This window comes from Suncus etruscus, chromosome 5, assembly GCF_024139225.1.
Source record: "Suncus etruscus isolate mSunEtr1 chromosome 5, mSunEtr1.pri.cur, whole genome shotgun sequence".
Lineage (NCBI taxonomy): Eukaryota > Metazoa > Chordata > Mammalia > Eulipotyphla > Soricidae > Suncus > Suncus etruscus.
In genome coordinates, this window is record NC_064852.1 from 7,086,093 (window position 1) to 7,109,595 (window position 23,503).

General features: G+C 39.9%; 1 protein-coding gene across 3 annotated transcripts in view; it reads left to right on the forward strand.

Annotated features, from left to right (window-relative positions):
- Positions 1–23,503, forward strand: part of ASTN2 (astrotactin 2) — a 1,116,661-nt gene that overhangs the window by 688,402 nt on the left and 404,756 nt on the right. For all 3 annotated transcript variants that reach the window (XM_049774120.1, XM_049774121.1, XM_049774122.1), the window contains one exon: positions 6,300–6,466. In XM_049774120.1, coding sequence (XP_049630077.1) covers positions 6,300–6,466 — 167 coding nt within the window. The remainder of the gene's footprint in view (positions 1–6,299; positions 6,467–23,503) is intronic.

Consider the following 23,503-nt stretch of genomic DNA (forward strand, 5'->3'; position numbering starts at 1 on the left):
ACTAGATTTTTCCATGCCTTAAAAATATCCATAACAGCCTTTGCCATTTGCTAGAGCATTGTGCTAAATACATGATTCATATATCTCACTGTATTCGTTATCTATTTCAGTCTATTTCATCTCCACATTGAATTGCTCAAAACAGGAAGGGTTTTGGATGATTTTGTTTTTAATCTTAGACAAGGTCAGAGGTTCAGGAGGTGGCTTAAACTGCAGGGGTCTAGGTCTAACACTCTGATAATCAAGATGGCAGCAGGATCACCCTTGTCAACTGAGCATGCTTGACCAGAACTCAGGATGCCTTTCCAAAGTTGCTCAGATGCTGTGGATTGACCTCAGGCCAACTGGACTGCTGGCCAGATGTTTCAGTTCCTTGTCATGGGAGGGAAGGTGAGTGCTTCTCCAGGGACTTGTTTATAACTTGGTAGGTTTCACTAGTGTAAGGGATGAGAGAGACAGAACATGAGACAATCTTTCATCTTTTGTACTATTTCTTTATTATACTTTTTTGTCTGTGGATATAGAAAATACTTTTCTTTTTTTTAATTTTTATTGAGACCGTTGTAAATAACAAGTCTTTCACTGTTATGTTTCAGGCATATAATGATAGTGAATTAGGGCCATTCCCACCAACAATGTTTTTTCGTTTTTGTTTTGTTTTTTTGGGGGGGTTCAGGCCACACCCATTTGATGCTCAGGGGTTACTCCTGGCTACATGCTGGGGGGGGGGACCATATGGGATGCCGTGGGATCGAACTTCGGTCCTGATCCTTGGCTAGAGCTTGCAAGGCAGACACCTTACCTCTAGCGCCACCTCGCCGGCCCCCCACCACCAATGTTGACTCCTTCCACCATAGTTCCCAGTATGCATCCTCCTGGACTACTAATGTAGTAGGTCTATTTTGTGACTTTGGCTTGGGTGTTTAGATTTGACCCTTTTTTTTTCTTTTACTCATTGCTCCTGAGATCACTTGGCCCCTGGATCCCATCCATATTTTTTTAAATTTTTTCAATTTGTAGAAGCGTATAGAAATATGAGGTTGAACAAAATGATACAAGTTCTAAGGTTCTATGAAAAAGGCTGGAGACCCTTATCTAGAAGATATAAAAAATTCTGCCGCAACTGCACACTCCAATTTTCATTACACTTTTTGATGGAAACTTTATGGTCATTATGAAAGTGCACTGGGGTTTCCACACTTGATTGTGGTATACTATAGGTCATACCAGCCTCGCTAGAGATTTGGTGATAAGTTGACAGTGCCAAGGATTAAACTCACTGGCCCTCAGTGCTCCCTCCTCTCCGCCTATATCATCTCTCTGTCTTTCTCTTCTCAGAACAGTGGAGGTAGCACAGGATGCAGTTGTTCTACAATTGAAACACATCCCTAGGCTCCATATTTATATGCTGGATTCAAACCAAAGATAATACACAAGTACCCTGATTATCCTGCATACCAAGCAAGTGGTTCAGTCATGTAATTGTAGGCAACCATATTATATCAGACAAAGTGTGGAATGCAGTTGAAATCAAGCCAATGAGTTATCTACTGTCAACATTGTATTTTGATCAGGGAGTCAGAAGAAGAGCAATACATAATGGGAAGCCATCACAAGAACTCTCAAATGAGGGGAATGCTTGAGCAAGATTGTGCTCACCCACTTCGGGATAGGGGCATGAAGCATATGCTGGAGGGAAGGATACTCCTTGGGGTAGTGACAGGTAAACCTACTTTTTTTATTCAGTCTCTCCCTTGCTTATGGATTTTGCAGATTTAATTAAACCTCCACTTTCAATTAACTCTGCTGTGTTCTCAGAGTCTCTTCATCTTTCAGGGTCTTTGTATTCCATCTGTAAATCACACTGGGGGAGAAAAATGAGAGAGTCTGATCAGCAAGTTTGTTTTCAGCCATAAAATAGCAGAAGGAAATGAGAAAGAAGGCTGTCTGATTTCACTCAAATGTGAAAGATAAAGAGAAACAACTGGAAAGGGGCAACAAAACTGACTTCAAGACAGAGTGAGAACTGAGGGAAAGAAGGAAGGGGTTGGAGGAATGGGTTGTGAGAAGATCAAGAGGTTGGGTTGCTGCTCGAACTTTGGTAGTTACTGGTGAACCTTGTATGCACAGTGAGTTATGCACATCTACCTTAAAAATTCTGTAGTCTTGCAAACCAACGAGAATTTAATTTTTAAAAATAACATCAAGTGGGCCCGGAGAGTTAGCACAGCGGTGTTTGCCTTGCAAGCAGCCGATCCAGGACCAAAGGTGGTTGGTTCGAATCCTGGTGTCCCATATGGTCCCCCGTGCCTGCCAGGAGCTCTTTCTGAGCAGACAACCAGGAGTAACCCCTGAGCAACACTGGGTGTGGCCCAAAAAACAAAACAAAACAAAAATAATAATAATAATAACATCAAGTATTTGATCTTTAGTAGGCAGAGAACCCACATGCTATTGAAGAGTCTGGATTCCTTACCCGTATTCAAGATAAAGTATGTGGGTCATGTTTGCCCTGCCTTTGCAGGTTCTCAGATTCAGAATAAGGACATTGGATGAACTCTGTATCTATCTGTGTTCCAACTTTCTGAAAACTCCTCAAGAAGATCAGAAAGAGACGGAGAGAGAAGGGACTTGCCTAGGATTTGACTATGAACTTTAGGACCAGAACACCTGAAAAGTCCAGGTCCTGGCCCTCTCCATATCCATAAATGAGTATAAATGTAGTACTTGTTTCTCATGACTTCCATGCCAAATGACCACAAAGTAAGTGGTTTAGCATCATGGATATTTATTTCCACACAGTTCTGAAAGCCATATTCTTTTTTTGTTTGTTTGTTTGTTTGTTTGTTTTTTGTTTTTGGGCCACACCCAGTGTTGCTCAGGGGTTACTCCTGGCTGTCTGCTCAGAAATAGCTGCTGGCAGGCACGAGGGACCATATGGGACACCGGGATTCGAACCAACCACCTTTGGTCCTGGATCGGCTGCTTGCAAGGCAAACGCCGCCGTGCTATCTCTCCGGGCCCTGAAAGCCATATTCTAAAGTCAAAATGTCACCAGCTCTTTCCAGATACTCCAGGGAGTGTCATCCCTTGCCTCTCCAATTACTGAGGGTTGCTGCCCACCACATTCTCCTCTTTGCTCTTGCCTCTATGAGAGCACCTTGCCTCTGTGCCCAGGCTCTCTCTGTACCCATGCTCTCTCTGTACCCATGCTCTCTCTGTGCCCATGCGCTCTCTTTGTGCCTCTCACCTCTTAGAATCTTTAGGATGGCACCTAGACCTATCTGACTAATGTAGGGTAGTCTCATATTAAGAGCTTTAATTTAATCCCATTTACAAAACTGAAAGGTTCTAGAGCTTAGGGTAGAGATAGATCTTTCGATCAACCATTTCACCTGAGAGATATGCTGTAGAAATTAATTAAGTGAACACAGGAAAAGTATATAGATTATGCTTGGCTGTAAAACAATCACTTTTTAATGAACATGATTGGTCAGGAATCTTTAGCACTGGAAAAATTACCCTGTCTGAGTAGCTTCCTATCACCTGGGAATGTCAACAGGTCTTTTCTCCTTTCTTTCCTAAGTCTCTGCAGGCAGACAGACAGACAAACAGGCAGTCAGACAAGCAGGCAGACAGACAGACAGACAGACCAAGCTTCCAGTAGTAGTCAATGGCTCCAACAGTCCAATGACCGATAAGAGGGTATTTGGTCAGAGACAAGCAGAGAACTCATCTGAGCTTATATTAATATGTATAGCACTTCACTCACATGGAAAATTGATTTTTCTTTTTAAGCACAAAATGTAGCCTGTTTTATAACCTTTCTGCTGCTTGACAAAGGCCATTTATAACCTCCTTTCTCCATCACCCTTCCTGGCGCCAGTCTCAAATGTCTTGCAGAACTTTTCTCGTGCATTCGTAATTGCGAATTCTTCTTAGACAAAATTTAATTTCCAAGAGGGCTGACCTTTGGGGGTTTATTTTTTTGTGGCTTTTATAAAGTAATTTTTGCATGTGTGTTTGGTTACTGCTGTTGCTCGGGATGATGGCTCAGGAAGGGGCTGGGGAGCTGGGCAGAGGAGAAGAGGACAAAGCAGAGTGCACGCCCATCTGTGATACCTGCTGATGGATGAGGAGGGCTGGGCTTGGGGCGTTAATCTTGCCAGCCAAGAAATGCCAGCAAGGTTGTGGAGATGAACATCTTAGTGCTTCATTTTCTCCCCTGAATGAAAGAACATCAGAACCATTTTTTCTGTGTGCTGAACTGCAGAAGATGAGCTCAGCCTCATCAAGTGACGGAAGAGAAAATGAGGGGAATAGTCAGTTGTCCCTACTTTGGAAGAGCAATCACTCACTCAGGTGCAGGTTCAGTGGCAAGGCTACTTGACTGAGCCTTCAAAGGTTGGCATTGAGGCGTGTAGTTGGTCACCTGCAAGTTGAATACAAGATCGGGAAAAGAAGATAAAATTACCTACAGGAAATTTAACTATCTGCTAGGAAGATTCAATCAATAAAATATACTTATTTACGCCAGGAAGTGATGGTTTGGGGATCTCATATTGGTGACTATTTGGTATGAAGAAAGCTAGCGAGGAATCCAGGGGACAGCTTGGGGCTCTTTGCAAGCTCCCTTTGTGAGCATGTCAGTATATCCTCTTGCACTTCAGCACCAGGATGGAGAGCAAAGGTCACCTTCAACAAAGGGAGGAGGAGGACTCACATTGAGTGAGTTTTAGATTCTAAAGTAAGGAATGCACCCCATGATTAGGTTTATTGCGGTATATTTGAATTTGCACTGCCCCCTAACAGGTAAGAAGGTTGAGACTCAAAGTGATTTGGCCTCGATCACATGACAGAAAGGCAGAAAGATGAGAGAGAGATATGTGGGGAGTTTGCCTCGTATGCAGCCAACCTGGATTCAATCCCAGCATTCCATCTGGTATCTTGAGTACTGCCAGGAGTGATTCCTGAGTGCAAAGCCAGGAATAAATCCCAAATATCAGCAGGTGAGAAAAAAAACCTAAAGAAATGAAAGGCAAGGGGATTTTAAACGCATTAATAGGAGTTCTTTAAAATAGATACCTGGATATTTTCTTAAGAAATATTGGGCCCGGAGAGATAGCACAGCGGTGTTTGCCTTGCAAGCAGCCGATCCAGGACCAAAGGTGGTTGGTTCGAATCCCGGTGTCCCATATGGTCCCCCGTGCCTCCCAGGAGCTATTTCTGAGCAGACAGCCAGGAGTAATCCCTGAGCACCGCCGGGTGTGACCCAAAAACAAACAAAAAAAAAAAAAAAAAAAAAAAAAAGAAATATTTATTGCAAGAGATACTCATGAATACTAATTATAAATGCAATCATGCTGTTGATGTCTCAACGTTAATATTAATAGTAGATAATGGTTCCTCTATGGGTGATGAGCTACATGGTGTTAAAACCATTGCCCATAGTCCCTGTCCTTTCAATACTAGGAGGCAAATGTTGATATTGGTAAAGGTAAAGAACTTGATTCAAAGTCACACAGATATGAGTTGGACAAGCAGGCTTTTTATTGCAGAGGTGAGTGGTAAAAGAGCATTGCTCAGGAGATGCCAGAGACCCTCCAGTGTTTCTTGGCTCACTGAACCAGTGATCCAATATATGGACATGAGGATGCAGTGGTAGGCAATCCCTGCAGTGAGAAGAAATCATGTGATGCTGGGTATCAAACTCTCAGTCACATGCATGTTGATTTAATATAAAATATAATGTCTAATGTCCTCACATTGGGAGAGGGCCTTCCTTCGGACCTTTGACCAATAGGTCTGATGAATGCAGGGTAACTTTGGAGAAATTAATTCATAAACATTCAATTAAAGTTTCATCAGAGTCAGCCAGCTTTATTCCAAGACCTTGTCTGCCATATGCTTTTTCTCACATTGCTTCTATCTATGCTAAGTTGATTCCAAGCAGCTTCTCTGATGCTCTCCTCTGGTTTTCTCCCTCTTTTTGCTCTCTTCCCCCCATCCAGGCCCTTTTCTTTATCCTTTAGGTCCCCACCTACCAGGATGGGGGCAACCTTGTGATCTAGGTGTGATTAATATTTCACAAAAAACTTAGGGCCTTGGGGGGAGGGATAAGAGGCAAGACATGTGCCTCTACCCCTAAAATATTTCTCTAGCCTCCAACAGGACTTTCTTTGTCCAGATTTGATTGCAGTACATAGCACAAGACCCTTTACAAAAGGTAGGCAGTGAGGCTGTGATAGTTTCTCCCACTCTCTGAGCCATAACCACCTTCTTGTTCTCTCTCCATGCAGTGCCCTGAGGAGCTTCGACCTATGAAGGATGGCTCTGGCTGCTATGACCACTCCAAGGGCATTGACTGTTCAGATGGCTTCAATGGGGGCTGCGAGCAGTTGTGTCTGCAGCAGACACTCCCTCTACCCTATGATGCCACCTCTAGCACCATCTTCATGTTCTGTGGGTGAGTGTCTGGCTTCAAGGTCTAGTCACTTCCTCAAGGCAGCAGGGAGAGGCAGAGCAAAGGTCAAGGACTATAGGCTGAACCTGACCTTCAAAAGAATGACCTTTCTGCTCCGATGTTTTCACTCAAAAGGCCACAGGCAAGAACATAACTTTCTATTTGGTGTCAGAAAAAAACGAAGGGAAGATGAAAAATAAGTCATTGATTAATAATAATGACTACATCCTAGAGGCAGGCGTTTTTTTCTGCTGAAGTCTACACTGCTTGTTTCTTCCCCGCAACCCTGGTTCACTGTAGCTTAGAGATAGAAGCACAAACCTTGGAGGTGTCACTAAGAAACTATTGATTTGTTGCTGAAAAGCAGGGGCTTAGCTAGGCTCTTTAACTGAGTTTCTCCAGGCATGGAGCTGAGGTCAGCACTCAGAAGTGGAAAACATTGTTTTTCCTCATTTCTAGATGTTTTGCTTAATCTAATCATTAAATAAACGTAAGACAGACTAACCGGAGAAAAACAAATATAATTAGATCCATATGGGAGTCCCAGAAAAAAAAAGGAGGCTCAAGAACGGGGACATAGTGTGGGGATTAGAGGTACACATCCTTCAAACACAAGGACCTGACACAGTCTGCAGCCCTCTAGCACTGCTGACTGATGTCCTCAAGTATTACTGAATCTGAGCAGTACTGCTTCACTGGGCCCTAGCATTCATCTCTGAGTCAGTTAGTAGAGTATCTTCAAGAGCACCCCTGGGTCTGCTTGGGAGTCCCCCCCCCCAAGTATAAAAAATAAAGAGTATAGGGGCCGGAGAGATAGCATGGAGGGTAAGGAGTTTGCCTTTCATGCAGAAGGTCATCGGTTCGAATCCCAGCGTCCCATATGGTCCCCCGAGCCTGTCAGGAGCGATTTCTGAGCGTAGAACCAGGAGTAACCCCTGAGCGGTGCCTGGTGTGACCCAAAAACCAAAAAATAAATAAAAATAAATAAAAATAAAGAGTATAAAAGTTTAAGAGTATAAAAATAAAGGCAGGGGCCGGAGAGATAGCATGGAGGTAAGGCATTCGCCTTTCATTTAGGAGGTTATCTGTTTAAATCCCGGCATCCCATATGGTCCCCCGTGCCTACCAGGAGCAATTTCTGAGCCTGGAGCCAGGAATAACCCCTGAGCACTGCCAGGTGTGACCCACAAAAAAAAATAAATAAAGGCAAACAATTAGATCTTATTTGCTTTTCTTGGAATAAAAAGAAATGGAAATGGGGAGCCTGGAATGATAGCCCAAGTGATAAATGCTTACCTTGCACATGGTCAACTGGGGTTCAATCCCTGGGAGACAGAGAAAAAAGTTTAGGAAATAAGTGATCCTTTTTGGGGGGACTGCCCCCATCTAAGTTTTTTTTTTTGGCAATTAAGGAAATAATAGAAAAATGCTTTTCCTAAGTGTGCATGATCATTATTGCTTTCTGCTCAAAAAAAAAAAAATCCACATGTCAGAGTGGTGCCTTTGTGTTTTGCTCTTCCTCAAGTATGTGCGTATGTAGTCTTTCTGTGTTCAATTGCCCACTAGGGATGGATAATTGATGGAATGGAGTGAATCGAAGGTAAAGGACAGAACATGCAAAGCCCAAGTTCTCATTCAGACTAAGGACTCACCCCTGGTGGAAAATGAGGCTGACATTCCACATGAGGGTGTCTTAGGACCAACTTGACTGAGTGGCCAAGAATGGCTCACTTTTTTTCTTTGCAGTTTGAAATCTCCAGACAAGCATCCCCAGGGACTTTCCAATGCATCTATTTCACCCTCTTGAAGAATTTAGTCGTGGCCCTTCTGCTACCCATAGCCTAGAACATAAATTTTAAGCTTCAGTGACCTTGCCAGGATAGGCAATATTTTTTCTTTCCTTCATTCCCTCCAAAAAGGACTTTTGAATGTGAACATGAAAAGGGGTTTCCCAAAGAGTGCTCAAGAGGCCACTGTGCCCCATAGTAAATCACAGCCAACAGGACTCATGGTACAATGTAAGGACCCAAGGATGTACATGCTTCTGGGGTCCCTGTGGTGCTGTGCATCACAAGGTTCATTCCTCAGGTGTTGGAAGGTATCTGGAGCTATTTCTAATCATGCTTGGGGAAACCACTATGCCAAGAGTTCAACTGGGTTTGGTAAGGTATGGACTTTAACCCTCAGACTATCCCCATGGGCCCTCTGACAATATATTTATATTAGAAAATGTTCTTATTGTTTGACATTTTAATGACCCCAGAAAATAGCCCCATGTTCCTGCAAGGATATTGAATATTGAGTTCCTCCTAAGGGCAGAACAGCAGAGTAAAATATTTCACAGACTTCTCCACCTTAGGAAAAATGGGAACGGGGAGTGAGCTTATAATGGTTTACTCTCAGTTTAACACAAATTCATTTTGGCCTGCCTAGTTCCAGTCTGTGGAGTCCAGTTTTCCCTTCAGGGTGTTATTTCAGGGTCCCCACCCTGGCCCTGCTACTCTTGGGGCTGCAGGTGCTGTTCAAGCAGGTTAGAGCAGGTAAGAGCATTTCGCTGGAGGCCCTAGATATGTATCAGAAAAATAAATAAGAAATAAATTAGTGTGCGCAGACCTGAATTTATAGCAGTCTCTGCTAAGCTTAAGTGACTGGAGGGCAGTGTTGTTTAAATTATGCATGCACTCACATCTAAGGCTTGAATACAGAATCAGATGCATTCTGAGCATTGTTATTTTTCTCCCAGTGTACTTGGGGAGAGGCGTTGTTGTCCTTCTGGTGCAAATAACAACAGTGATAAGAACCACCACAGTAGCAGCATTCATGGTTTTCCACAAAGAAACTCACCATTTTCATAACACGCTGGCAGCAAGCGGTCAAGGTATTGTAGGAAATGCCCCTGCTCAGGGCTATTGCAGATAAAATCTTCTTTCAGGGACCAGGTCTGTTTGACTCATAGAAGAAAGAATTCAAATGTGAGCTGGGGAAATAAAGGTTGATTTCAGAATAGTATACACTTAGGAATAAAAGCGCAGGCCTAACCTAAAGAAAAATAGCATTTTTTTCTGAATAAGAAAAGCACTTTATTAAAAGCAGTACTCATTCAAGGAGTCTGAGCATGAGCATACTCCAGAGATAATAGTACTATTTCAATACACCATTCAAGGTTATCATCATTTTAGAAATAGAATAGATTAGTAAAAGAGTATTCATGTTATTTCAGAGAAAAGGATTGAGTTGGGAATATTTATTTCCAAAGTCTAGGTGCCATTCAAGTTCTAATTATATTTGGTCATTTCCTGATGGGTCACTATGCAATTATAAATAATGATGGCATAAGTATAATTTTACTTTGCTAATGTTATTGTAATTATCGTGTAATGGGGACTGGAAGGCATCTATCCATTGGTCAAAAGGCCTTCCATCTTGGATTGTCCTGGTTTTTGTTTTTCCCATTTTATGAGGTGTGTCACATCTATAACAAATAAACTACAGTGTTAAAGTGCACTATGCATCCCAGCATGGTAAAGATTATATAAGAAAGATATGACCAAAGGTGAGAGCTGATCTATGGTGGAGTGGGATCAATTGTGAAGTGGTGGAGTGCACGCTGCTGACCTCTTAGGAAAGGGTACAGTAGTTACTAGTCATAAGTAATAGTTACTAGTTATAATCCTTTAAGGAATTTACAGCATATTGAAGTGTTAAGTTTTGCAATATATGAGCAAGGGAATATTTCTTTCAAGAGAAGTGAAGATTTTGTTTTGTTTTGTTTTGTTTTTTTGGTTTTTGGGCCACACCCGGCGGTGATCAGGGGCTACTTCTGGCTGTCTGCTCAGAAATAGCTCCTGGCAGGCACGGGGGACCATATGGGACATCGGGATTCAAACCAACCACCTTTGGTCCTGGATCCGCTGCTTGCAAGGCAAACACCTCTGTGCTATCTCTCTGGGCCCAAAGATTTTTTTTATTTCATTCTCATCTTGGTCAGTATATTCTATACCATATTTACACTGGCCATTCTCCTGTCTCAAAGAAAAATCAATAGACTTGGATTCTGATTCTCTGACCTTCATTTTCCTCATCTCTAAACTTTCAATCATTATCTTCTACATAAGAACAGTTGTGAAGAGTGCAATACAAAACTAGGCCCACACATGTTTACATTTCCCAGATTCTCATAAGGTAAAGTCGTGAACCTAAGTGTGACAGCTCATCCCTTTCTTGCTCTGTAATCTTGAGCAAATTGCATATTGTCCCTATGCCTGAGCCTTCTCATCTGTAAAATAGGAAAAACAGTATTTTTCTATAGAGTGGATGCAGGTGTGGTGACAGTGGTTTTCTGTGGTCTTCCATGGTTCTCAGGTTTTTCAGTATTTTCAAGACTGAAAATATGAAATAGTAATAGACTTAGTTCGTTGAGTCTGGAAAAGAGGTGACTTTTTGATTTGGGGTATAACTTTTTAATTTTGAATTTCAGTGTGTAACTTTTGATATTTTGACATAGTATGTTCTTAGTTTTAATAGGAATAGTGACTTCTTAGTAATAAATGGGATTGCAACTTTAGTCATAGGCTGCAATTTTAACTGGTCAGCTTTAACAAGTTTAGAGTTAGACTCTAGAAAAGTTTACTGGAAAGTAATGGAGAAGGAAAAAGAACTCCCCTTATGGGGTAAAATATAGGACTTAGTTTAAAATGGCTCTTTTTGTTTTGTTTTGTTTGGGAGGATTATAGGAACACTGAGTGAGCAGGCCTTAAAAGGCTCCTTGCATTCCTTATCAATTGATAAAAATGTTAAAAAATAATGCATGGATCCTACAAAATAATTTAGTTGATTTGGATCCTTGGGGTTGGGCCATATGCCTTAGGCATTGCCTATTTAACTTCTCCTTGGTGGGGCAAAATTCTAAGATTCAGTTAGAATGTTTAAAGTATTAGTCAGGGTTTTGGGACAAGTTATGTTTAATTCAATGGGGACAGATGGAATTGTGGCCAAGGGTAAATTGAGACTTCCTTTCTCAGAGTTATGAAGGCTAAACATATATTAATTATATTATAATTACAATTAACATTAATATACATAAATGTTTGGGGAAAATGTCTTACATTTTAGTTATTCTATGTATTTATTAAATAAAATAACTGAGTGATAATTATGGCAACAATCCTTCCCTTTGGATGAGAGACTTCAAGTTTATCTTTTAGTCTCCAGATCTGTAAGACAAGAAGATTGTACTTTCCCTACCAGGAACTGTCTCTGAAAGTCTCAAATAAGATTTAAACAGTGTGATTATGTTTTGAGCTCTAGCAACTCATTTAAATGTAGATAAACAGGACAAAAAAGAAAACAAAACCAAGGACTCTGAAAATCAACTGCAATTGCAACACACTTTGAAAAATGGCCTATTAAGGATGCAAATGAGAAGTTATCCTCACTTGTTAGAAAAACTATAAACAAAACAATGAAAGCCATTAACAGGTACTTGTGAGGAAGTTGGTCTAGAGAAGTGTCAAACTATCAAATTAAACAAGGAAAACAAACCTTCATTCAAGGGAAACTACTCAACTTGCCAAAGTTTCGACCTTTCCGAGGAATTTTTAGGGCAGGAACAGATTTAATAAACCCATTTGCAACCAAGGTAATGATAGCAGCTAACATTTATGAAAGATTTTCTTTGCTCCTGCCTGTGATAAAACTGAGTACATTAACCCACTTAATTCTCCTAACAACTGTTTAAGTAGGTACTTTTATGAATCCCCTAACAGGGGTCTCAAACTCAAGGCCCGCGGGCCTCAAAGGGTCCTCCATACAACATTTTGAGGCCCTGCCCTAGAGGAATCTTTTTTTGTTTTGTTTTAGTTGTTTGGGTCACATCCCCCAATGTTCAAGGCTTACTACTGACTTTGCACTCAAGGATCACCCCGACTTTGCCTCCTGCGGGCCCCCAGGTAAATTGAGTTTGAGACCCCTGCCTGAGGCCTGAGGCAGAGACTGGCTCAGACACTTGCCCAAGATCAGAAAATGGAGTATAAAACCAAGACAATAGATGGCACTAGCTTATATTAAGACACCTTTTATGTCTCTCCTGAACTCTGGTCACTTCTAGTCATGTGATCTTGGGCAAGTCACTGAATATTTGGGTTCTTTTTCATTTCAAGTTGTTCTTGATCAAGTGTTTATTGCCCAGCATGCCCCCCAAGCTTCTGTGGCACTTGTTTTGACAACAAACAAACAAACTCTTGCATATTTAACCAACACAGAGATTGGAGTTTGGGCTTCTTGGTTGTGGAGATGGGCACTTTTGATGAGGTTAGTTAAGTAAGAAAAATATGGGAAGAGTTCATTTGGCAAAGGCTGTTTAGAGGAACTTGGAACACAAACAATGATGATGAAGAAAGAGAAAGGCCTTCTATTTCAGGTCAAGTAATATCTCAGATATCATTCTTAGCAGGTGTCAAGGGACTATATGCAGTGCCAGGGACTGAGCTGGTATCAGTTGTGCACAAAGCAAGCAACTTAATCCCTATCATTCCAGCTCCTGAAGTTATGTTATTAAATAATGGACTTTATTTTTCTGTGATGTGTGATACCCAATCTGCCTGATTTCCTATGGGCTGCTGTGAAAAAGAGACACTGAATCTAATTCCTTGACAACAAAGGTAATGGGGTCTCTGAGAGTAAATGGCCGAGCTTTCATTGGTTCTGATTGATTTTGATAAAGCACAGGTACCTATATAGTAAAGACAGGCAGGTGAATTTGAGATGGATTTAGAAATTCACTGGATACTTAGCTGAAGCATTGAGAATGAGTTGTACAGGCAAGAGACCTGGGTAGGTTACCTAGCTACTAAGTTGTTTCCTTTGTGTTTATTTATGGTGCATAAACAGAACTTACTATTATCCTTCCTTCCAACAGAACTTAATATTATCTACATAAATCCAACCTTTAAAAATGTATATGAGGGTAACTGATCAGAACTATTTGAAATGAGAGCAATAAAACAAAATATAATTTCAGGAGCCATTTTCTAACACAGGAACCATTTTCTAACACAACAATTGCTTTGTGGTTTCATGGCAACCAAAGTAAACAGGAAAAACCAATAAACAAAATATGGTGGAATAAATAGCTTCTCTTGCTTGAAAAAAGGAAGATTGAGGTGTTTTTTTTTTTTTTTTTGCTTCACTTTGCTTTGTTCTCTGACCTAACCTGCTAAGAGAGGTTTTCGATCCATAAGAGATAGGCAAAGGCATGAATAGTTCTAGAGTTTCCATATTTCTCAGATTATTTAGACTCAGAGAATCTTCCATCCAGTTAGCGGATGAAATTTGGATAGGAGTTTTGAGATATCGCAAGCTTCTTCCTTCTAATTTGCATGTTCTTACTACATTTAAATGTAGTTTAATTTGAAATGTGATGAAAATATATTTTAGACATAGACTCAAATAATACACGTTAAGAATTTTAGACAAGAGGTAGCATAACAAGAATGGTAGGAGAAAACAGCAAGAAGAACAGCAAAAAAAAAAAAAAAGATTTTGGACAAGAATCATGTATTTAAGAAGCATGGCCAAATATTATGAGTAAAGAAATCAAAAGACTTAAATGTTGTTTAATGCTTGCCATTCCCCTTCCTTAAAATAGTTCTTTATTTCATCTCTTCATTGGCTGGGTATTTGAGAGTATTTACCCACTTATCATGTGACTTTGAGACGGGGACAAAGTTATGGAAATATCTTTAGAGATTATTGTAAACTGGGAGACACACATGCGAGAATGGAGACTGAAGTGTCTTTTTGAGGGGGTATTTTTAGGTATTGCAATTGTAGATAAGTAAAACCTTGACCAGAATCTGAGTGAGCAACAGAGTTAAACCCATTGCTGGGCCGGGTGGTGGCGCTAGAGGTAAGGTGCCTGCCTTGCCTGCGCTAGCCTTGGACGGACCGCGGTTCGATCCCCCAGCATCCAATGTGGTCCCCCAAGCCAGGAGCGACTTTTGAGCGCATAGCCAGGAGTAACCCCTGAGCGCCACCGGGTGTGGCCCAAAAACCCATTGCATACTTTAAAAGGGTGTGGTAAATTTTACCTTATATTTTAATTTTATTTATTTATTTATTTATTTGGCTTTTGGGTCATACCCTGCATCACTCAAGGGTTATTCCTGGCTCTATGCTCAGAAATTGCTCCTGGCAGGCTCGGGGAACCATATGGGATGCTGGAATTCGAACCACCATCCTTCTGCATGCAAGGCAAATGCCCTATCTCCATGCTATCCCTCTGGCTCCTACATCTTACCTTATATTTTAACTAGAAGTTTTATTTTCCTTTCATTTTATGCAACCCAGAATGAAACTCCTTCGGATTTCTACAGAGGATTTATGAACAGTTCCCTTTTAGAAGGGAGGTACTACCTGCAGCTTAAATCTTCTATCTCTTTTAGTAGGAAACAGTCAGATGATATTTTTGCCCCTATTCCCCTGCCACAGTTGGAGCCCCCTGATGAAGAGGGAGAAATGATAGACAAGAAGATAGGATAAAACTAGAAATACAATTCACAGAAAGGAAATTATTGATATGCAATGTCACAATGGTTGGGCTAGCGGTGGTGCCTGATAACCTAGGTGACCAAATAATCTAGATGACTAGACATAGGAAGGCAATTATTTCAAATCCTCTCCCTTATTTTAATGGCTCACATTTTTGGAGCACAATAAAGCAACGCTTACTCACCCAACCCATTTGTTAGAAGGATATAAAAGGAAAATGGCTTTCTCTGGCATCCTTCTTAAGGAGACACCCCTCCAATAGTTTGGAAATGTCCCCACATTCTTTTTCTTTCTTTTAAAGTTTTAAAACAAAGTACATCTCATACTCGCCTCTCTATTTAATGACAATTTTATGTGAGCCCAGAAATTGAGCTAAACACATGTGTTTAATATCTGCAACATATTGGAATTTTCATAACCAGTCTCCAATGGTAGAAAAATCTGACCTGGAAAATGAACACAGTGGTTTTGATTTTGACAGAAACTATTTGGGGGAGAAATTTGGGTCAAGTCAGTCATTCAGCTATGTCTTCTGCTATTCAGTCCAACATTTAGATCTGGGTCTCTGTCCACCACTTACCATCCTTCACCTTTGATTAAAATATAAGGATTTGACCTTTCATAGATGACTCAAAATAGCTGTATTAGCTCCTGGTCAAATATTAAAATATGTATTTTTTTTTTTTGGTTTTTGGGCCACACCCGTTTGACGCTCAGGGGTTACTCCTGGCTATGCGCTCAGAAATCCCTCCTGGCTTGGGGGGACCATATGGGACGCCGGGGGATCGAACCGCGGTCCGTCCTACGCTAGTGCTTACGAGGCAGACACCTTACCTCTAACGCCACCTTCCCGGTCCCTAAAATATGTATTTTCTACTATTTGAAATATTTGCAAAGGTTTGGTCAACATATTTACAGATATGTGATGGAAGGCCAAGAAGTCCACTCACTCATTCAGATAGGTGTTTCCAGTCTGGCTTCTATGGACCTTCAGCTCCACTAAATACTCAGAGGAAAAAGAAAGGAACTTTCAGGAGGCAAAGCTATGTGAAAAAGTATGGTTCTGGTTCTGGCAAGCATTTTGTAGTGGTAAAATGAACTTTATTGGTTTCAGAGTACCTGTTTTTCAACACATTTAAACATCTCTGAAATTAGGATCTATGTCATTATCATTTATTTGGCCAGGTTTAATTAGCAGTATTTTCCCTTCCCTCTTTCTTTTTTTTTTATTTTTAATTATGAGAACAAAGATGCAAAGAAAAGGACAAGGTAAAGTTACAGTGGACAGACAATCATCCATAAACAAAATTCTCAGTAGTCCCTTTGCTGATATCTTTACTTTGAACTTTCAGACAAAGAACATTAAGAAAAATAAAACAGAACCCATGTACAATTACTTTGTCCCTCAAGTCCCCAGATTGTAACACATTATAATATTTCTTAACAGCACACAAGGCAATCTAAAGCCATAAAACTTATGTAACTCCTTCAACATTAGAGGCATAGTATTTTTTACATTGCCATGTACATGCATATTAACTTAAGTTAACCTCAAATTTTAAGTGGGTTTTTTTTTTTTAAGAATTAGAGTCAAAGGAGCACAGTAAAAATGGTGTTAGAGTAGCAATTGTTGTTTGCATAGGCCCACCAAAATATGAGGGGAATGGAAAGGAATAACCTTGGCCTAAATACAAAGAGACCTGACCCCTGAAGATTCCTGGCATAAGACCAACTGTAGTCTCCAGGCAACCCCTTTCTTAGTGTTAGGTGAAGTGTAGTATTTCTTAGAAATGCTAAGGGTCTGAGACTAGTGTATATAATTCATGTATAATTTTATATAACAGTATAATCTATTTTCTTTCTTTTCCCCTTTCCCATACCCCTTCATCCTTTCCTTTCCTCTTTCCTTTCTTCCTTCTTCCTAAAAATAAGTACTTCTGATGGGCTTGGATCAATACTACGTTGGATGGAGTTTCTGCCTTGCATATGTTAATCTGGGTTTGATCCCCAACATTCTATTTAGTTCTCAAACTCTGCCACGAGTGACACCTGAGCCTAGAGCCAGGAGTAAGTCCTGAGCATAGCAGGATATGCTCCATCCCCATAAACCAAAGCAAAACAAAACCAAAACATATTCTCTTTAGGGATCAGGGTATTAGCTAAAATGGCTGGAACACATGCAAGAGTCCCTGTTTTTTTGTTTGTTTGTTTGTTTACATTTTCGGTCACACCTGCTGACTCTCTGGGGTTACTCCTAGCTATGAGCTCAGAAATCGCTCCTGGCGTGGGGGACCATATGGGACGCCGGGATTGAACCGAGGTCCATCCTGGGTCAGCTGCTGCAAGGCAAACGTGATGCCAATGTGCAATACTTTGACCCCAAGAGCCCCTGTTTTGATAGTGCTTGGTATCTAGAGCAATTGCAGGAATATTGCTAGGGGCATTTGGGCCAAGCATTGCTAAACACCTCCAGATGTTACCCCAAATTTCCCTCCTCTACTTTTACCAAAAATTTGCTTTGTAACAAAGTAATCTCAAATTTTGTTTTTTAATTACCCCATCCAAGGAAGAACGCTCTTGAAATGGCCTTTCTAAAAATCTCTAAAGTTTTCATTTAAATGGAGATCACATTAAGAACAAAATATAATCAAAAACTCATTTTATATTTTGGTAATGTTGGAGTGATCCTTAGAGTCTTTACAAGAAGGCCCAAGAGTGTTGGGTAGTAGGACTGTGTTCTGTTCTATTTTGTTTTATTTTGTTTGGGGGCCATACCCAGGCTCATTGCTGGCTCTGCTCTCAGGGATCACTACTAGTGAGTTCTGGGGACCACATAGGGTATCGGCCTCATGCAATGTAAACTCCCTACTCTCTGTACTATTGCTTTGGCCCCTTTTTATTAGAGCTGTGGCTGAGGATTTTAGCCACAAGAGGCAAAAGTCTTGATGTCCCCAGTTGACATTTCTGATAGAAGAGTGAGGCAAGCTGATAAAGCACTTCTTTCGTCTTGCTATTAATATGCTTAGAATCATCCCTAAAAGCCATAAAGACCTGTATGATACTTAGTTTCTAAAATCTTCTAACTTGTTTATCTCAAATTTTATGTTTAGTATTTAATTCCCTTCACAATTAAAAAAAGTTGTTTACTGTCTGTGTGTGTCAAAACATAATTGTATTAATTCTATAAGCTATTAAATAATGAATAACTGAGTAACTATATGACTAGATAAAGACATACCTTGCTTTGAGAATTTATATAAATGCCACTTCTCAATAGATTCTAGACTCTTCTTTTGAGAAGGAAGCAGATTGAGGGCCAGGGAGGTGGCTCTGAGAAAGTACGTACTTTTTATGCTGGAGCCCTAAATTTGATCTTGGGTACCATATGCACAGTTCCCTGAGCATTGTGGAAATAGCCCCCAAGTATTAAGGTGTAAGGTTTAGAAATTCATAAGAAGAAAAAGAAAAGCAGGCTGATTGGAAGAAGTGTTTTATATGGAGGTACATTAAGAACTTGGTTTGGAGTGAAAAGCAACAAATCAAGGTTCTTGATTTTCCAAAGAAGCAGTGTGACCTTGGCTGGGAATTTCAAATACCAAACCTCACAGTCTTCAGTAGCAATGTTGGGATAAAAGCTTCCAGCTTATGATGTTGCTCTATACAATTAAATAAAATATGCTCTTGGCTAAACACAGGCAAGGTTTTCAGGGCGATGCCCAACTCTTATCTATCGTTCTAGAATTTGCTCCAACATGGTGGGTGTCTTAAGAGTAGCATAGTCGTTGCCTTCAGCTAAAATGCCCAGTTTATATTTTTGTACTTACTTTATGTTACTTTTTTCATTTTGGCATATGTATAAATATAGTTTCATGCAGATCTTGGCTGATTTCCTGTGAGCCTACACTCTAAATTTTCTGTAAGAAAATCTCCCAGACGACAGAATGTTCTGAGGAACTGTATAATTATGTCGTGTGGTACAAAAATACATTTCCAAAAAAAAAAAAAAGAAAAGAAATCAACAACTAAACAGACCTTTGCATAAATCATTCTGTGCCCTGAGGTGGCTTGAGGGAGAGAGATGCTCACATTTCAAAACTTAGAAGTTCATTTGCTTTTATAAGTCCCCATGTCTCTTTCCCCTTCCTCAGGGTCTCTGCTAAATACATAGTAGGCTTTCTCTCTCTCTCTCTCTCTCTCTCTCTCTCTCTCTCTCTCTTGCTTACTTTTCTTCAGAGCCACAAACTACCTCCAGGCAAGAGAAAATCACCAGGAACTGATAGTTGTAATATGGCTCAAATCACACATTCACAAGCATATTCTAACACTCACATGAACATTCCCTAAATCTGAATCTCCACAGGCATGTTTTTCATTTTCTCTAAGCCTCAGATTTTTGTTTTGGAATATTTATTATTGTTTTTTTTGTTTTTGTTTTTTGTTTTTTGTTTTTGTTTTTTTTTGGAGTGGGGGAATACCAGGGTTTGAACCCAGAATCTCAATCTGTTTCTGAGCAACAACTCTAGTCCTAAACCTGATGTGAAAATGGGAACAGTCGTTCCCTGGGAGAGTTATATATTACTTGCTTGGTGTTTCTGTAAAAGAATTGTCACCTAACCTATGCCTTAAAAATCTATACTGATTGGAGGTGGAGAGAAAGTAGGGTGAGTCAGGTACTTGTCTTGCAGGTGGCTTACCCAGGTTCAATCCCCAGCATCCCATATGCCTCTCAAATCCCACCAGGAATAATTCCTCAATACAAGAGTAGGCCTGATGGGGCAGGAGCAATAGCACAGTGGTACGGCATTTGCTTTGCATGTGGCTGACCCGGGACTGATCTGGGTTCAATTTCCAGCATCCCATATGGTCCCCCAAGCCTATCAGGAGTGATTTCCAAGCACAGAGCCAGGAATAACCCCTGAGCATCACTGGATATGGCCCCCAAACCTTAATAAACAAATAGATAAATACGTAAATAAATAAAGGTTAAAAAAATTAAGTAGCTCTGTGCACTGTCAGGTATTTCCTCCTACAAAAATAAAAACACGGCGGGACTGGACCAGTGGCGCAGAGTGGTAAGACGGTCTGCCTTGCTGGCGCTAGCCTAGGACAGACCACAGTTCGATCCCCCAGCATCCCATATGGTCCACCAAGCCAGAAGCGATTTCTGAGCACATAACCAGGAGTAACCCCTGAGTGTCATCAGGTCTGGCCCACAAGGCAAAAACAAAAACAAAAAAATCTTGCAGATAAATTATTTTATAGCTGAAGATGCCAAAATATCTAAAATCCAGGCAGTAATAGGAGTTTAAATTTAGAGAAATTGTATGTTGGTGAGCCTGTCTATCTACCTCCTCTCTTCTACTTCTTTATTTATCCTGATAAGATCCTCTAGATAATCTTGAATGATTTGAGTTTCTCAAAATTTTTAGCTAAATCCCATTGACAAAATACCTTTTACCAACACGGGAAAAAAACTTCGCAGTTTCTGGAGATTAGGTTGCCATCATCTTTGTAAATAGCATCAGTCTACAAACTACATGATATAATATGAAGCAAATCAGATAGAATAAAAAAATCTTCGGGGCCGGAGAGATAGCATGAAGGTAGGGCTTTTGCCTTTGCATGCAGAAGGTCAATGGTTGGAATCCTGGCATCCCGTATTGTCCTCTGAGCCTGCCAGAAGCAATTTCTGAGCATAGAGCCAGGAGGAACTCCTGTGCACTGCCGAGTGTGACCCAAAAACAAAAAACAAACAAAACAAAACAAAACCTTCACTGGACTGAGTTTGCATATAAACATATGTGAGTTTGCATATACATTTTCATACACATATGCATACATTAACATACCAGTGTGTGTACTACTTATATTTAAAGTAAAGCTGTATATATGGATAAACTCTTTTAGCATGTATAATATATAGGTATGATTTATTTCTAGTAAACATCATTTACCAAGTTTCCAATTATAACTGAGTGCTTTGAAAAGTCAAAGAAAAGAAACCTGGTTGACATTAAGGAACCTGGACCCAGGGGGCCAGGGATATAATTTAGAACCTAAATTTGATTCCTGGCACAGCAAAAAAAAAAAAAAAAAAAAAAATCAAGACATAAATGAAATATGAATCTAAAGAAATGCCAGCAACTAAGCTCTGGAACCACTAATAAAAATGTTGCATTCCTTGGTAAATACAAATGCATTAACAGATAAAGAACAATCATAGATAATAATAGGATAGTCATAACCACATTCATCATCATCATCACAATAACTGTTGCAGACGCTGCCTCGAATTTTCATAGTAGCCCTGATAAGAAATACTATAGTTCCTAATTAGTAGATTATGACTCTAAGGCCTAACAAGTTAACAAACTTGAACAGAATCATAAATGTAATAGGTGATACAACTGCTATTAGAATATAAGTTTAGTTAGATTCTGAAACTGAACCTGACATTGTGTGTCTCCCTTAAGGAAGGCTGCATGCGATCTCAATAAATTCACCAAAGGAGAAATCATGCAAGCTATATTCCCAGCCTAAAATGAAATGAATGACATTAGATAGTATCCATAGTCTGTTTAGCAAATGAATTTATCGAGCTGTGGATTATCACGAAAATAAAACAAACAAACAAAAAAAACCCAACCGCTTTCAAAATAATACTTGGGGGAAAATACCAAACTCAAATTAACCACCTCTTTAGAAATGAGAAGGAGCCAGGAGACTACATATCAAACTCTTGGGAAGGAACAAAACAGAGTTGAAAGCTTCACAGCATTTATTAATAAGCAAGAGAGATGAAAAATAAGTGAAACATTCCACACAAAGCGCCAGAAAAAAAATTTAAAATAAAGTCAAAGAAAGCAGCAGGAAGGAATTAATACAAATAAAAGCTGAAATAAATGAAATACAGGAATAGAAGGGAGCTTCATCAATAAAATATAAAAGCCTGTTTCAAGGAAGGAACTTGAACACAAATAAACACATTAAGAATGAACTGGGACATAACCAGAGAGGCACAGAAGATAAACTAAATTTAATGAGAATACTGTGGATGGCATTATACCAATAAATTTGAAAGTCTTGATAAAATGTGTCCTTACAAAATATAAATTACCAGGTTGTACCAAGATGTGGTAGAAAATCTGAGTTAGCAGAAGACATTATGTACTAAATATCTGCAAATGAAAAAATGACATAAAGTGCTAGCATAATTCTAATACCAACTATAGACTCATCTGAAAAAATATGGTAGGCATATTAGTTCTGATGAGTTTTTATTTTGTTTTATTTATTTAGTTTGGTTTTGGGGCCACACTCAGAAGTGCTCAGGGGTTACTCCTGGCTCTACACTCAGAATTTGCTCCTGGAAAGCTCTGGGGACCATATGGGATGCCAGGGATTAAAACCGGGTTTGGCCCGAGTTGGCCACATGCAAGGCAAATGCCCTACCACTGTGCCACCTCTTTGTCCCCCCTGATGAATTTCTTATATGGTAGGTAAAAAGTTAACTTACTAGAATCAGTAATAGCTTCCCAAGATCAGCAATTTGGGCCAGTAAAATAACACAGTGGTGGACATTTGCCTTGTATATGGCCAACCTTGTTTTAATTCCTAGCATCCCATTCCTGCCTGAGCACTGGCAGGAATGACCCCTGAAAACAAAATGAGGAGTATTCTCTTAGCACCACTGGTCTGACCCAAAAGACAAAAGAAAAATAAAAAGATCAGCAAAATCTAACTAGAAACAAAGAAAGTTAAAAAGGGTTTTTAAAAGAAAAGTTTAAAAATGTATCTTATTTCCCAATTGGAAAAGGCTGGTAATAAAAATGATCCTTCTATTACTTGTGTGAGTACACTTGATTTCAGTTAGAAAACATTTAATCCTTACTTTGTGATGTAGAAATTACTTTATAACCCAGCCAAGAAAATATAGAAAGTTTAAGCATTATACCAACTTCACAAAGGCAATGAATGGTTGGATTAAGATTTGGAACTTTACAGATCTGGATTCAGGCTGCAGTGTGTAACCTCTAGAATATAGTGGCTCCCACAAACACAGATGATTAACATCACCCCCAAAAAGGCTTTGCAAGGTTTTAATGGACAGAAGCCTAAAAGATCAAAAGTGACGGTATAGCACTAGGGCATTTGCCTTGCACACAGCCAGCCATCCCAGGACAGACCCAGATTCGATCTTCGGTATCCCTGAGCCTGCCCAGAGCAGTTTCTGATCAGTCAGCAGTTAACCCTGAGCACCACCGGGTGTGACCCTCCCCAAATAAAAACAATTTAACATTTGATAAATGGAGAAGCAAATTCTGTTTTTGGATGAAAAGACTGCCACATCTAGAGATGCCAGATGCAGCATCCAGGATCTATGATAAACTATCCTGAAATACCTGAGAAGCATTCTAAAACCAAAGTATTAACACATTTTTTCTTTTTTCTTTAAATGAAATAACATTCACTTCTAAAATTATGTAGGTTTTA